The 14,718-nt window shown below is 45.6% G+C and overlaps 1 protein-coding gene across 2 annotated transcripts in view; it reads left to right on the top strand.

Moving 5' to 3' along the window:
* mapkap1 (MAPK associated protein 1) overlaps positions 1-14,718 on the top strand; it is a 116,018-nt gene that overhangs the window by 80,474 nt on the left and 20,826 nt on the right. For both annotated transcript variants that reach the window (XM_046290610.1, XM_046290609.1), the window contains one exon: positions 8,001-8,138. In XM_046290610.1, coding sequence (XP_046146566.1) covers positions 8,001-8,138 — 138 coding nt within the window. The remainder of the gene's footprint in view (positions 1-8,000; positions 8,139-14,718) is intronic.

Below are 14,718 nucleotides of genomic sequence, written 5' to 3'. Positions count from 1 at the left end.
TAGCAGATGTTTGAAGTTGGTGAGGGAGATAAAAGTCTCCAACTTCAACGATTTTTGCAATTCGTTCCAGTCACAGGCAGCAGAGAACTGGAAGGAAAGGCGGCCAAATGAGGTGTTGGCTTTTGGAATGATCAGTGAGATACACCTGTAGGAGCGCGTGATACGGGTGGGTGTTGCCATTGTGACCAGTGAACTGAGATAAGGCGGAGCTTTACCTAGCATGGACTTGTAGATGACCTGGAGCCAGTTGGTCTGGCAACGAATATGTAGCGAGGGCCTTTGAGAATATAAAGGTTCAGAACAGCACAGTTGCAAAGATATATGGCAAATAGAAATCATAACTGGATGGTGTTCAGAGATAGATGGGAGGGATTTGATGGGGACTGAAGGATGGGACTGGATGGTGTTCAGAGATAGATGGGAGGGGTTTGATGGGGACTGAAGGATGGGACTGGATGGTGTTCAGAGATAGATGGGAGGGGTTTGATGGGGACTGAAGGATGGGACTGGATGGTGTTCAGAGATAGATGGGAGGGGTTTGATGGGGACTGAAGGATGGGACTGGATGGTGTTCAGAGATAGATGGGAGGGGTTTGATGGGGACTGAAGGATGGGACTGGATGGTGTTCAGAGATAGATGGGAGGGGTTTGATGGGAACTGAAGGATGGGACTGGATGGTGTTCAGAGATAGATGGGAGGGGTTTGATGGGAACTGAAGGATGGGACTGGATGGTGTTCAGAGATATATGGGAGGGGTTTGATGGGGACTGAAGGATGGGACTGGATGGTGTTCTGAGATAGATGGGAGGGGTTTGATGGGGACTGAAGGATGGGACTGGATGGTGTTCAGAGATAGATGGGAGGGGTTTGATGGGGACTGAAGGATGGGACTGGATGGTGTTCAGAGATATATGGGAGGGGTTTGATGGGGACTGAAGGATGGGACTGGATGGTGTTCTGAGATAGATGGGAGGGGTTTGATGGGGACTGAAGGATGGGACTGGATGGTGTTCAGAGATAGATGGGAGGGGTTTGATGGGGACTGAAGGATGGGACTGGATGGTGTTCAGAGATAGATGGGAGGGGTTTGATGGGGACTGAAGGATGGGACTGGATGGTGTTCAGAGATAGATGGGAGGGGTTTGATGGGAACTGAAGGACGGGACTGGATGGTGATGATGTCATGGCTTTAGAAGCTTCTGATAGACTAATTGACATCATTTGAGTCAATTGGAGGTGTACCTTCGACATCATGGGAAAATCTAAAGAAATCAGCCAAGACCTCAGAAAAAAATTGTGGACCTCCACAAGTCTGGTTCATCCTTGGGAGCAATTTCCAAATGCCTGAAGGTACCACATTCATCTGTACAAACAATAGTACGCAAGTATAAACACCATTGGACCACGCAGCCGTCATACCGCTCATGAAGGAGACGCGTTCTGTCTCCTAGTGATGAACGTACTTGGGTGTGAAAAGTGCAAATCAATCCCAGAACAACAGCAAAGGACCTTGTGAAGATGCTGAAGGAAACAGGTACAAAAGTATCTTATATCCACAGTGAAACGAGTTTGCAACTGCACATGGGAACAAAGATGCTACTTTTTGGAGAAATGTCCTCTGGTCTGATGAAACAAAAATATAACTTTTTGGACATAATGACCATCGTTAGGTTTAGAGGAAAAAGGGGGAGAGTTGCAAGCCGAACAACACCATCCCAATCGTGAAGCACGGCGGTGGCAGCATCATGTTGTCGGGGTGCTTTGCTACAGGAGGGACTGGTGCACTTCACACAATAGATGGCATCATGGCATCACTGGGAATGCGATGAAAGAAATAAAAGCTGAAATAAATAATTCTCTCTACTATTATTCTGACATTTCACATTCTTAAAATAAAGTGATGATCTTAACTGACCTAAGACAGGGAATTTTTACTAGGATTTAATGTCAGGAATTGATGTCAGGAACTGAGTTTAAATGTAGTTGACTAAAGTGTATGTAAACTTCTAACTTCAACTGTATATATATATATATATATATATATATATATATATATATATATATATATATATATATAGATATATATAGATATATATAGATATATATATATATATATATATATATGGGGCGGCAGGGAAGGTTGCAAGTTCAAACCCCCGAGCTGACAAGGTACAAATCTGTCGTTCTGCCCCTGAACAGGCAGTTAACCCACTGTTCCTTGGCCGTCATTGAAAATAAGAATTTGACCTTAACTGACTTGCCTGGTTAAATAAAGGTAAAATAAAATAAATAAATAAATATTTGGGGGATTGGAAATGATCCAAACGAAACACATTGATAGAAGCCATTATCTATCTGCAGTATTAAAGCTGATCTACCCCTAAATTATATACAGTATATACATACAGTGCCTTGATGGAAGCCATTATCTATCTGCAGTATTAAAGCTGATCTACCCCTAAATTATATACAGTATATACATACAGTGCCTTGATGGAAGCCATTATCTATCTGCAGTATTAAAGCTGATCTACCCCTAAATTATATACAGTATATACATACAGTGCCTTGATGGAAGCCATTATCTATCTGCAGTATTAAAGCTGAACCCCCCCCCCAACAAGGAAAAAAAAAACAATCAGGAGAGGCATTTAGAGTGGAAAGTGGATGGGCAGTGTCCTGTGTTGCTAGCTAGTGGTACAAACTGATGTTACTTAATGTCAACACCGGGAGGGAAAGTCCAGATTCACGGGAGGCAGGAATGTCCCCGTGTCCCATAGCTCTAGGATTTATGTGGATTGAGCCAGAGGCATTAGTACCAGACAGTGTGCACAAGTCTGCAAAATCTCTGTCTGTGTGTGCTTGTATCTGGATGCTGTCAAATGTGGCATGCCAAATCAAATGTTATTGGTCACATACACATGGTTAGCAGATGTTATTGTGTGAGTGTAGTGAAATGCTTATGCTTCTAGATCCCAACAGTGCAGTAATATATCTAACAGGTAATATTTAACAAATTCCATAACAAAACCTAATATTTAACAAATTCCACAACAAAACCTAATACACACAATCTAGTGAAGGAATGGGATGAGAATATATAAGTATACAATATATAGATGAGCAGTGACAGAGAGGCTAAGATGCAATATATAGTATAGAATATATAGTGTAGGATGCAGTATACAATACATATATATGAGATGAGTAATGCAAGATATGTAAACATTATTAAAGTGACTAGTGATCCATGTATTAAAGTGGCCAATGATATCAAGTCTGTAGGTAGGCAGCCGTCTCTCTGTGCTAGTGATGGCTGTTTTTAACAATCTGATGGCCTTGAGATAGAACCTGTTTTTCCGTCTCTTGGTCCCAGCTACTGTCTTTGACTGACGACACTGGTTCTATCTGCTTTTCCCCCAAAAGTCAACCTCCGTAACAGAATACTCTGCCCTGCGTCACTGCTGGGGTCCACCTCCACCCAGAGAGCCCAGCTCTGGGCTTCTTCCTAATTGATGCAAATGAGAAAATATGGTGGCGGCATCCATGCAATGCTGCTGGTTTAATAAAGCTTGTTAACCGCGGTGAGGGAAATGAATGGGCCGAATTACCGGGGCGGTTATTGGAAAAGTGTCGTCTCTCGTTACAGTTTGGAACAACTCACTCACAGATGGTCGGCGGTCTTCTCTTCTCCCCCTATAAGAGAATGGGCTGATGGCCCTGGAAGGCAGTTATAGAGGAGATCGGGAGGGGGTGGACGGTCATGTAAGACAGGGGGGTCTGGGGGTGCCAGCCCCCCCATCTTAATTTTTCTAATAACCCTCAATGGTGATGCTCAATCTGCCCCCTTCACATAGCATTAGGCGAGGCCTCTGTCACGGAATTGGATTAGGGTTTGTTATAGCAACCAATTCCATGTGGCCAAGGAAAAATAGGGTGGCAATTTAATAACCATTATCATCAATACAAGTGACTGAGTCCATATTACATCAGTGGCCGTGATGTATAGAGTGGAAGTGAGAATAGGGTCTGCCGGGATCCTTCTGATTCCCCTTTAGTGGTGATCTGTAATTGTCAATCCTGTAGAGCAGAAGAAAACAAATCTTTAATCAGATATTTTATCCGGGTAATTCATGTGATTTGCCTAAGATGTATACACTTAGGATGACACATTATTTACCAACGTGGAACTTGAACATGCCATGTACACCGAAACGCAACACTTTTCGAATTTGAATCCGTCAAAATGACTAATTTTGGCATTTTGAATTGAGGCAATGGAAGAGGCACTAGTGGCCTTGAATGCCTTACCTCTAAAATACACATGTTTACAGAGAACTCAACAGAACTCAAACTTATAGAGAAGAATAAGGGGTGAAGGGAAGCGACAATGACGACAGACAAAAAACAGACTTCCTCCATCAAAGCAGTCCCATTTGTCTCCCAGTACTCCATATTGTCTCCCAGTACTCCATGTTGTCTCCATGTTGTCTCCCAGTACTCCATGTTGTCTCCCAGTACTCCATGTTGTCTCCCAGTACTCCATGTTGTCTCCATGTTGTCTCCCAGTACTCCATGTTGTCTCCCAGTACTCCATGTTGTCTCCCAGTACTCCATGTTGTCTCCCAGTACTCCATGTTGTCTCCCAGTACTCCATGTTGTCTCCCAGAACTCCATGTTGTCTCCCAGTACTCCATGTTGTCTCCCAGTACTCCATGTTGTCTCCCAGTACTCCATGTTGTCTCCCAGTACTCCATGTTGTCTCCCAGTACTCCATGTTGTCTCCCAGTACTCCATGTTGTCTCCCAGTACTCCATGTTGTCTCCCAGTACTCCATGTTGTCTCCCAGTACTCCATGTTGTCTCCCAGTACTCCATGTTGTCTCCCAGTACTCCATGTTGTCTCCCAGTACTCCATGTTGTCTCCCAGTACTCCATGTTGTCTCCCAGTACTCCATGTTGTCTCCATGTTGTCTCCCAGTACTCCGTGTGTCTGCGTCCCAAAATGGCAATCCTATTCACTAATAGTGCACTACTTTTGACCGTAGGGCTCTGGCCAAAAGTAGTGCACTAAATAGGGAATAGGAAGCCATTTGAGACACGGTACAGGATCTTTCTGTTTCCTGTGGAATGTTGACCATGGATTGACAGCCGGAATCATCTTTCTGTTTCCTGTGGAATGTTGACCATTGTTTGATTGACAGCCGGAATCATCTTTCTGTTTCCTGTGGAATGTTGACCATCGTTTGATTGACAGCCGGAATCATCTTTCTGCCCTTTTGCCTGCAGTCCCTCACATTAACCGCTCTGATTGACAGCCGGGTTCCAGAGTTCTTTCTGGATATTAATGGGTGTGGCATGGGCGTGACAATGGATGCTGGATGCTGGTCCTTCTGTAGCTCAGTTGGTAGAGCATGGTGCTTGTAACGCCAGGGTAGTGGGTTCGATCCCCGGGACCACCCATACGTAGAATGTATGCACACATGACTGTAAGTCGCTTTGGATAAAAGCGTCTGCTAAATGGCATATATAGTAATAGTATAGTATATAGGATTTCAGATCATTTTTGAGGCCCCTCCCCATCTTGGCAGTGTATATATTTAAGGATATTTCCTGCAATTTGACATATTCTGCCATGGCTAATGCTGTGTATTTTTGCTCAAACATAATAATAATCAGTACTGATAAAATCATTGTTTTGGGAACTTTCAGTTCTTCCTGACTATCTAGCTTTTATTTTTGGTGATTGTTAAAATATATAGATCCACTATTTTTTTCTACATTGTTTGTGTTGTTTAGTTGTTTACGTTTAACACTGAAAGCGTTTTTTCCCCAATGTATTTTCAGTGTGGCCTGCCCAAGGATTTCAATGCCGAACAAATCCATGGGTTCATCTCTCCTTTTGCCTCACATTAACCGCTCTGATTGACAGCTGACACATCTGTCATAGACCATAGGCCCCACTCTCTTTCTCTCTCTGTGTGTGTGTGTGTGTGTGTGTGTGTGTGTGTGTGTGTGTGTGTGTGTGTGTGTGTGTGTGTGTGTGTGTGTGTGTGTGTGTGTGTGTGTGTGTGTGTGTGTGTGTGTGTGTGTGTGTGTGTGTGTGTGTGTGTGTGTGTGTAGCCTATTCTCCATTACCTTTTATAGAGAGCATCAAAATGCAGTTCTCATCCAACCCACTGGCTTGCCTGATAACCAAATGAAAACATTAACAAAACAGGAGAAAAACACACAAAGTATACCAAACCTGTCTCCATTGGAGGCATTGCAAGAGCCCGAGATGTCCCCATTCTGTCGAGTCCATCCCGTTCAGGGAATTTAAGGTGCTATTTTTATGGCCATGTACCGGCACAACAGTTAAAATAAACAGTGATTCAATAGATTAGCCTTTTAAAATAAATATGTTTCCTCGGCCTAATGACACACATCAACACTAAATGTCCTCACTTTTATGACGTTGTTGCTTTGGTTACCAAGTTGTTTATCAAAGGGACGTTGATGAAGGGGCGTTGATGAAGGGACGTTGATGAAGGGACGTTGATGAAGGGGCGTTGATGAAGGGACGTTGATGAAGGGACGTTGATGAAGGGACGTTGATGAAGGGACGTTGATGAAGGGGCGTTGAGGGGCGTTGATGAAGGGACGTTGATGAAGGGACGTTGATGAAGGGACGTGATGAAGGGGCGTTGATGAAGGGAATGAAGGGGCGTTGATGAAGGGCGTTGATGAAGGGACGCGTTGATGAAGGGTTGATGAAGGGGCGTTGATGAAGGGATGAAGGGACGTTGATGAAGGGACGTTGATGAAGGGGCGTTGATGAAGGGACGTTGATGAAGGGACGTTGATGAAGGGGCGTTGATGAAGGGATGAAGGGCGTTGATGAAGGGTTGATGAAGGGGCGTTGATGAAGGGGCGTTGATGAAGGGGCGTTGATGAAGGGGCGTTGATGAAGGGACGTTGATGAAGGGACGTTGATGAAGGGGCGTTGATGAAGGGACGTTGATGAAGGGACGTTGATGAAGGGACGTTGATGAAGGGACGTTGATGAAGGGACGTTGATGAAGGGGCGTTGATGAAGGGACGTTGATGAAGGGGCGTTGATGAAGGGGCGTTGATGAAGGGGCGTTGATGAAGGGACGTTGATGAAGGGACGTTGATGAAGGGGCGTTGATGAAGGGCGTTTTGAAAAAGGCTGTTAATGGCAGGAACATCAAGCTTTTTACATTTTTGCTTTAAGTAAAACGTTCCCGTTTTTCCTTTTCAACGATGATCAAATGTGTGCATCTCCACGTCTTCTCAAACGGGTATTTAGGAAGAACTTACTGACTGAGCAGAACCCTTAAAAATGAACTGAAAGGTCAAATGACGCTGCAGGCTTTTATTTTGTGTTTTGTCGGAGTACGACAGTTGAATTAAGCCGACGAGGTATCCTATACGGCATAGTCTTCAACAGTCAATGGGTTTATCATTCATTTAAAAGTCCAAAAAAGGACTTGAACCGTTAATTTCAAATCTGTTTTCTCGCAATGTGTGAGGAATACCATTTGTCCCCGTAAAACCTGGTTAACGATTTTGATTGAATAGGAGCCACTATAGATCTCCCTCCTGGGGAATCTGTCTGTACTTAATCTACTGTGTCAGACCTCTAGGTCTATGGACATTCTCGAGCATCCATTTTACTGTGTGTGTGGGTATATTTTATGTGGGTATTTGTGTGCACAGCCAGCAGCAGCAGGGGCCAGGCGACAGTGATGACAGATTAGCATTGTGAATGGCCATTAACGCCACACAGCACCATCATTTTCACAACAAACAAAAAAACTGATTACACCAACGCTTTACGCAGTGACAATCAACGAGAGATGCTGTTGTGTCCCACCACAAAATGGAGGATGGAGAGAACATTCAGTGTAGAGTAGATGATTTGACCTCTGCCATCTCTCTCTCTATCCCCCCCTCCACTCTTTCCCCTCCTTTCGCACTCCCTGTCCCTCATGCAGGCATCTCGGGGGAGAAGGTGGAGATCGACCCCGTCACCAACCAGAAGACCAGCACCAAGTTCTGGATCCGACAGAAACCCATCTCCATCGACTCAGACCACCTCTGTGCCTGTGACCTTGTGGAGGAGAGGAGCCCCAGTGAGTACCACTGTTGTGTGTGTGTGTGTGTGTGTGTGTGTGTGTGTGTGTGTGTGTGTGTGTGTGTGTGTGTGTGTGTGTGTGTGTGTGTGTGTGTGTGTGTGTGTGTGTGTGTGTGTGTGTGTGTGTGTGTGTGTGTGTGTGGTAACACACAAGGTCACTGACTGGTAAACACACATCACCCTCATACTGAAAGCACTCATCTTTCTCGGGATCATATTCATTAAGTCATCTTTGACTGTATATTCCTCTGGTTTGACTCAGCAGTGCTGAGACTTTCCATAAGTGACTGTAAAACACCAGACGATTCAGCTGAAACTGCATGTACTAGCAGTCAGTGAAAATAGCTTATATTGCAAGTCAATAGGGGTACTGGATTCAGTGATCTCTCTTCAGATTGTACTTTGCGACTAAGCAGATGTCTTATTTGAACTGGCATCCAATACAGATTGTAATCGTTGAAGCTGCCTAGCATTTCTACAACGCCCCCCCCCCACGTCCACCAGGAATAAAGAACCTAGGTGTGTGTGTGTGTGTGTGTGTGTGTGTGTGTGTGTGTGTGTGTGTGTGTGTGTGTGTGTGTGTGTGTGTGTGTGTGTGTGTGTGTGTGTGTGTGTGTGTGTGTGTGTGTGTGTGTGTGTGTGTGTGTGTGTGCGTATCTTTGTTAACCCACCATCATCTCCTGCCATCTGTAATAAAGTCCTGTAGTCGAAGACCTCCTCTCTTTTCTCTCCGAGCCCGCCCCCTAGCCAATCACCGCCCTAGCTTCAATCACCGTCTGCTGTAGAGCCTGCTTCAATCACCATCTGCTGTAGAGCCTGCTTCAATCACCGTCTGCTGTAGAGCCTGCTTCAATCACCGTCTGCTGTAGAGCCTGCTTCAATCACCATCTGCTGTAGAGCCTGCTTCAATCACCGTCCGCTGTAGAGCCTGCTTCAATCACCGTCTGCTGTAGAGCCTGCTTCAATCACCGTCTGCTGTAGAGCCTGCTTCAATCACCATCCGCTGTAGAGCCTGCTTCAATCACAGTCTGCTGTAGAGCCTGCTTCAATCGCTGTACCCAGTATCTATCTCTCCCCCCTCTATTCACACTGCTTTACCAACACCCAGTCGCTATCTCTCCCCCCTCTATTCACACTGCTTTACCAACACCCAGTCTCTATCTCTCCCCCCTCTATTCACACTACTTTACCAACACCCAGTCGCTATCTCTCCCCCTCTATTCACACTGCTTTACCAACACCCAGTCGCTATTTCTCCCCCTCTATTCACACTGCTTTACCAACACCCAGTCGCTATCTCTCCCCCTCTATTCACACTGCTTTACCAACACCCAGTCTCTATCTCTCCCCCTCTATTCACACTGCTTTACCAACACCCAGTCTCTATCTCTCCCCCTCTATTCACACTGCTTTACCAACACCCAGTCGCTATTTCTCCCCCTCTATTCACACTGCTTTACCAACACCCAGTCTCTATCTCTCCCCCTCTATTCACACTGCTTTACCAACACCCAGTCTCTATCTCTCCCCCTCTATTCACACTGCTTTACCAACACCCAGTCGCTATCTCTCCCCCTCTATTCACACTGCTTTACCCACCCAGTCTATTCTCCCCCTCTATTCACACTACTTTACCAACACCCAGTCTCTATCTCTCCCCCTCTATTCACACTGCTTTACCAACACCCAGTCTCTATCTCTCCCCCTCTATTCACACTGCTTTACCAACACCCAGTCGCTATCTCTCCCCCTCTATTCACACTGCTTTACCAACACCCAGTCTCTATCTCTCCCCCTCTATTCACACTGCTTTACCAACACCCAGTCGCTATCTCTCCCCCCTCTATTCACACTGCTTTACCAATACCCAGTATCTATCTCCGCCCAGCACCAATCATTATCTACAGATGTATCTATGTATGTAACAGACATTAGAAGCCAATGGAGTGGGGAGGAGGGTGGATGCCTTGCAAAACAAGGGTTTGACTGAATGAGGTATCTGGATTCCCAGGAATGGGAGACGAAGACAAGAAGAGTGTGTGTGTCGTCTGTATTATGGTGTGTTGTCTCTCTGTATTATGGTGTGTTGTCTCTCTGTATTATGGTGTGTTGTCTCTCTGTATTATGGTGTGTCGTCTCTGTATTATGGCGTGTCGTCTGTATTACAGTGTGTCGTCTGTATTATGGTGTGTCGTCTGTATTATGGTGTGTCGTCTGTATTATGGTGTGTCGTCTCTCTGTATTGTGGTGTATCGTCTCTCTGTATTACAGTGTGTCGTCTCTCTGTATTACGGTGTGTCGTCTTTCTGTATTACGGTGTGTCGTCGTCTCTGTATTACGGTGTGTCGTCTCTGTATTGTGGTGTGTCGTCTCTCTGTATTATGGTGTGTCGTCTCTCTGTATTACGGTGTGTCGTCTGTATTATGGTGTGTCTCTCTGTATTATGGTGTCTCTCTCTGTATTACGGTGTGTCGTCTCTCTGTATTACGGTGTGTCGTCTCTGTATTATGGTGTGTCTGTCGTTTCTGTATTACGGTGTGTCGTCTCTCTGTATTACGGTGTGTATTATGGTCTCTCTGTATTACGGTGTGTCATCTCTCTGTATTACGGTGTCGTGTATTATGGTGTGTCGTCTGTATTATGGTGTGTCGTCTCTCTGTATTATGGTGTGTCGTCTGTATTATGGTGTGTCGTCTCTCTGTATTACGGTGTGTCGTCTCTCTGTATTGTGGTGTGTCGTCTCTCTGTATTACGGTGTGTCGTCTGTATTATGGTGTGTCGTCTCTCTGTATTACGGTGTGTCGTATTATGGTCGTCTCTCTGTATTATGGTGTGTCGTCTCTCTGTATTACGGTGTGTCGTCTCTCTGTATTACTGTGTCGTCTCTGTATTACGGTGTGTCGTCTGTATTATGATGTGTCGTCTCTCTGTATTATGGTGTGTCGTCTCTCTGTATTATGGTGTGTCGTCTCTCTGTATTATGGTCAGTCGTCTCTCTGTATTGTGGTGCGTCGTATCTCTGTATTGTGGTGTGTCGTCTCTGTATTATGGTGTGTCGTCTTTCTGTATTACGGTGTGTCGTCTCTCTGTATTATGGTGTGTCGTCTCTCTGTATTACGTCTCTGTATTATGGTGTGTCGTCTCTCTGTATTACGGTGTGTCGTCTCTCTGTATTACGGTGTGTCGTCTCTCTGTATTACGGTGTGTCGTCTCTGTATTATGGTGTGTCGTCTCTGTATTATGGTGTGTCGTCTCTCTGTATTATGGTGTGTCGTATTACGGTGTGTCTTTTTGTATTACGGTGTGTCGTTATGGTCTGTATTATGGTGTGTGTGTCGTCTCTCTGTATTATGGTGTGTCGTCTTTCTGTATTACGGTGTGTCGTCTCTCTGTATTATGGTGTGTCGTCTCTCTGTATTATGGTGTGTCATCTCTCTGTATTGTGGTGTGTCGTCTCTCTGTATTACAGTGTGTCGTGTGTCGTCTCTGTATTATGGTGTGTCGTCTCTCTGTCATGTCTCTGTATTATGGTGTGTCGTCTTTCTGTATTACGGTGTGTTCGTCTCTCTGAAGGTATTATGGTGTGTCAAAGTCTGGACTCTGTATTACGGTGTTCATTGAAATTTTTTTAAATGCGTCTCTCTGTATTACAAATATATTCCAATATGTGTGTTTTTCTTATGTCTGTCTCTGTATTACGGTCAGTAGCCTATATTTTCTATTTTAGCAAAAGTGGGCTAAATTTACTTCAAAGTCTGAAATATTTTTATATAATTGGTGTGTCGTTTAAGGAGAAGTAACTCTGTATTGTGGTGTGATTGCGTAATGTTCTCTGTATTGTGGTGTGTTTTCCACAAGTTCTCTGTATTACGGTGTGTGTTCGTCTTTCTGTATTATGGTTGTTCACACAGGTATGTGCTGCCAAACATCAACGTTTGAGCAGCCTGTATTAAGGTGTGTCATCTCTCTGTATTATTTGGAGGTTTGGTGGTGTGTGGGTTACGTCTCTCTGTATTATGGTGTGTCGTCTCTCTCTCTGTATTATGGTGCGTCGTCTCTCTGTATTATGGTGTCGTCTCTCTGTATTGTGGTGTGTCGTCTCCCTCTGTATTACGGCTTGTCGTCTCGCACCTTCTGTATTAACGGTGTGAACTCGTCTCTCTGTATTAACGGTGTGATGCGCTCTCTCTGTATTACGGTGTGTCGTCTCTCTGTATTACAGCATTGGAGAGGTCTCAACTCCATTTGGAGGTTTGGTGGTGAGCTTTCCACGTCAGCAGCAAATGGGTTGCGATGTGTCGTCTCTCTGTATTACGGTGTGTCGTCTCTCTGTATTGTGGTGTGTCGTCTCTCTGTATTACGGTGTGTCGTCACGCTCTGGAGTCCACTCCGTATTGTGGGCAATGTCGTCGTCTCTCCACAGCCAAGGAATATGTGAAATCTTTTCCCTTTTTCACAAGGTGATTGATGGACAACTGGTCTCTCAATGGTGTTTCTGCTCAGACTGAGTTGCCTCTCTCTTTAATCATGCAGTATTGTGGTGGCTGATTTAGCGTCTCTGTGCCAAAATAAAACTGGTTGACAGCAGCCTGGCCTTGTCTCTCTGATTTGATTATGGTGTGTTCCATGTCTATTCTTTTTGTCTGTATTGTGGATAATCCTTTTTTCTCCACAAGAAAAAAACCTCCGTGTCCTTATGTATTTTGTTCTTTATTGAGACAGTTTTTTAGAAGGTAGAAATGAAGCAGCGGGGCAGTTTAGAAATGGTATTGGTGAAAAGATCTGCGGGCGGGACAGGTTCCCAGGGGCCGTAGGGTGGAGAGAGCAGGGCAGGTTAGAGGGTGGAGAGAGCAGGGTGGATTAGAGGGTGGAGAGAGCAGGGCAGGTTAGAGGGTGGAGAGAGCAGGGCGGGTTAGAGGGTGGGGAGAGGAGGGCAGATTAGAGGGTGGAGATAACAGGACAGGTTAGAGGGTGGAGAGAGAAGGGCAGGTTAGACGGTAGAGAGAACGAGGCAGGTTAGACGGTAGAGAGAACGAGGCAGGTTAGAGGGTAGAGAGAACGAGGCAGGTTAGAGGGTAGAGAGAACGAGGCAGGTTAGAGGGTAGAGAGAACGAGGCAGGTTAGAGGGTAGAGAGAACGAGGCAGGTTAGACGGTAGAGAGAACGAGGCAGGTTAGACGGTAGAGAGAACGAGGCAGGTTAGAGGGTAGAGAGAACGAGGCAGGTTAGAGGGTAGAGAGAACGAGGCAGGTTAGACGGTAGAGAGAACGAGGCAGGTTAGAGGGTAGAGAGAACGAGGCAGGTTAGAGGGTAGAGAGAACGAGGCAGGTTAGAGGGTAGAGAGAACGAGGCAGGTTAGAGGGTAGAGAGAACGAGGCAGGTTAGACGGTAGAGAGAACGAGGCAGGTTAGACGGTAGAGAGAACGAGGCAGGTTAGACGGTAGAAAGAACGAGGCAGGTTAGACGGTAGAGAGAACGAGGCAGGTTAGAGGGTAGAGAGAACGAGGCAGGTTAGAGGGTAGAGAGAACGAGGCAGGTTAGACGGTAGAGAGAACGAGGCAGGTTAGAGGGTAGAGAGAACGAGGCAGGTTAGACGGTAGAGAGAACAGTGTACAGAGATTGGAATAAGAAGGTAAGTGTCAGGTGGGATTTGATCCTGTGGGGCAGTGTAATACTACCGCTGTAGTACGTAGCATGATATAGTACGAGCAATTGAAGATTACATTTATGAAAATACAGAGGACAAAAAATATCATTGTACATTCAACTACAGTGGGGCAAAAAAGGATTTAGTCAGCCACCAATTGTGCAAGTTCTCCCACTTAAAAAGATGAGAGGCCTGTAATTTTCATCATAGGGACACTTCAACTATGACAGACAAAATGAGGAAAAAAAATCCAGAAAATGACATTGTAGGATTTTTAATGAATTTATTTGAAAATTATGGTAGAAAATAAGTATTGAAGTGTACCTATGATGAAAATTACAGGCCTCTCTCATCTTTTTAAGTGGGAGAACTTGCACAATTGGTGGCTGACTAAATACTTTTTTTGCCCCACTTTATATCATGCAACTCATTCCACTACCTATTCCACCATTTTCTTCACAAAGACAGCATCCACCTCTCCCCTACGGACCTAATCCTGTACCCCCCCACGTCCCCTGCTTAGCTCTTCTCTTCTCCCACCCGTGTCCATCAATATTGGCCCCGGCTAACCCACATCTCCCCCGGCTAACCCACATCTCCCCCGGCTACTCCACATCTCCCCCGGCTACTCCACATCTCCCCCGGCTACTCCACATCTCCCCCCGGCTACTCCACATCTCCCCGGCTACTCCACATCTCCCCGGCTACTCCACATCTCCCCCGGCTACTCCACATCTCCCCAGCTAACCCACATCTCCCCCGGCTACTCCACATCTCCCCGGCTACCCCACATCTCCCCCGGCTACTCCACATCTCCCCCGGCTAACCCACATCTCCACCGGCTAACCCACATCTCCCTCTAAGAGCTCATTCCTCTGCGTCGCTGGGACTCAACACTCCGTTGACCTGGTAATTGGCACAGGGGCCCAGAT

The sequence above is a fragment of the Oncorhynchus gorbuscha genome, linkage group LG11 (assembly GCF_021184085.1).
Source record: "Oncorhynchus gorbuscha isolate QuinsamMale2020 ecotype Even-year linkage group LG11, OgorEven_v1.0, whole genome shotgun sequence".
Taxonomy (NCBI): Eukaryota; Metazoa; Chordata; class Actinopteri; order Salmoniformes; family Salmonidae; genus Oncorhynchus; species Oncorhynchus gorbuscha.
The sequence above is the reverse complement of the archived record's forward strand: the minus strand, read 5'-3'. Positions and strand labels throughout refer to the sequence as shown.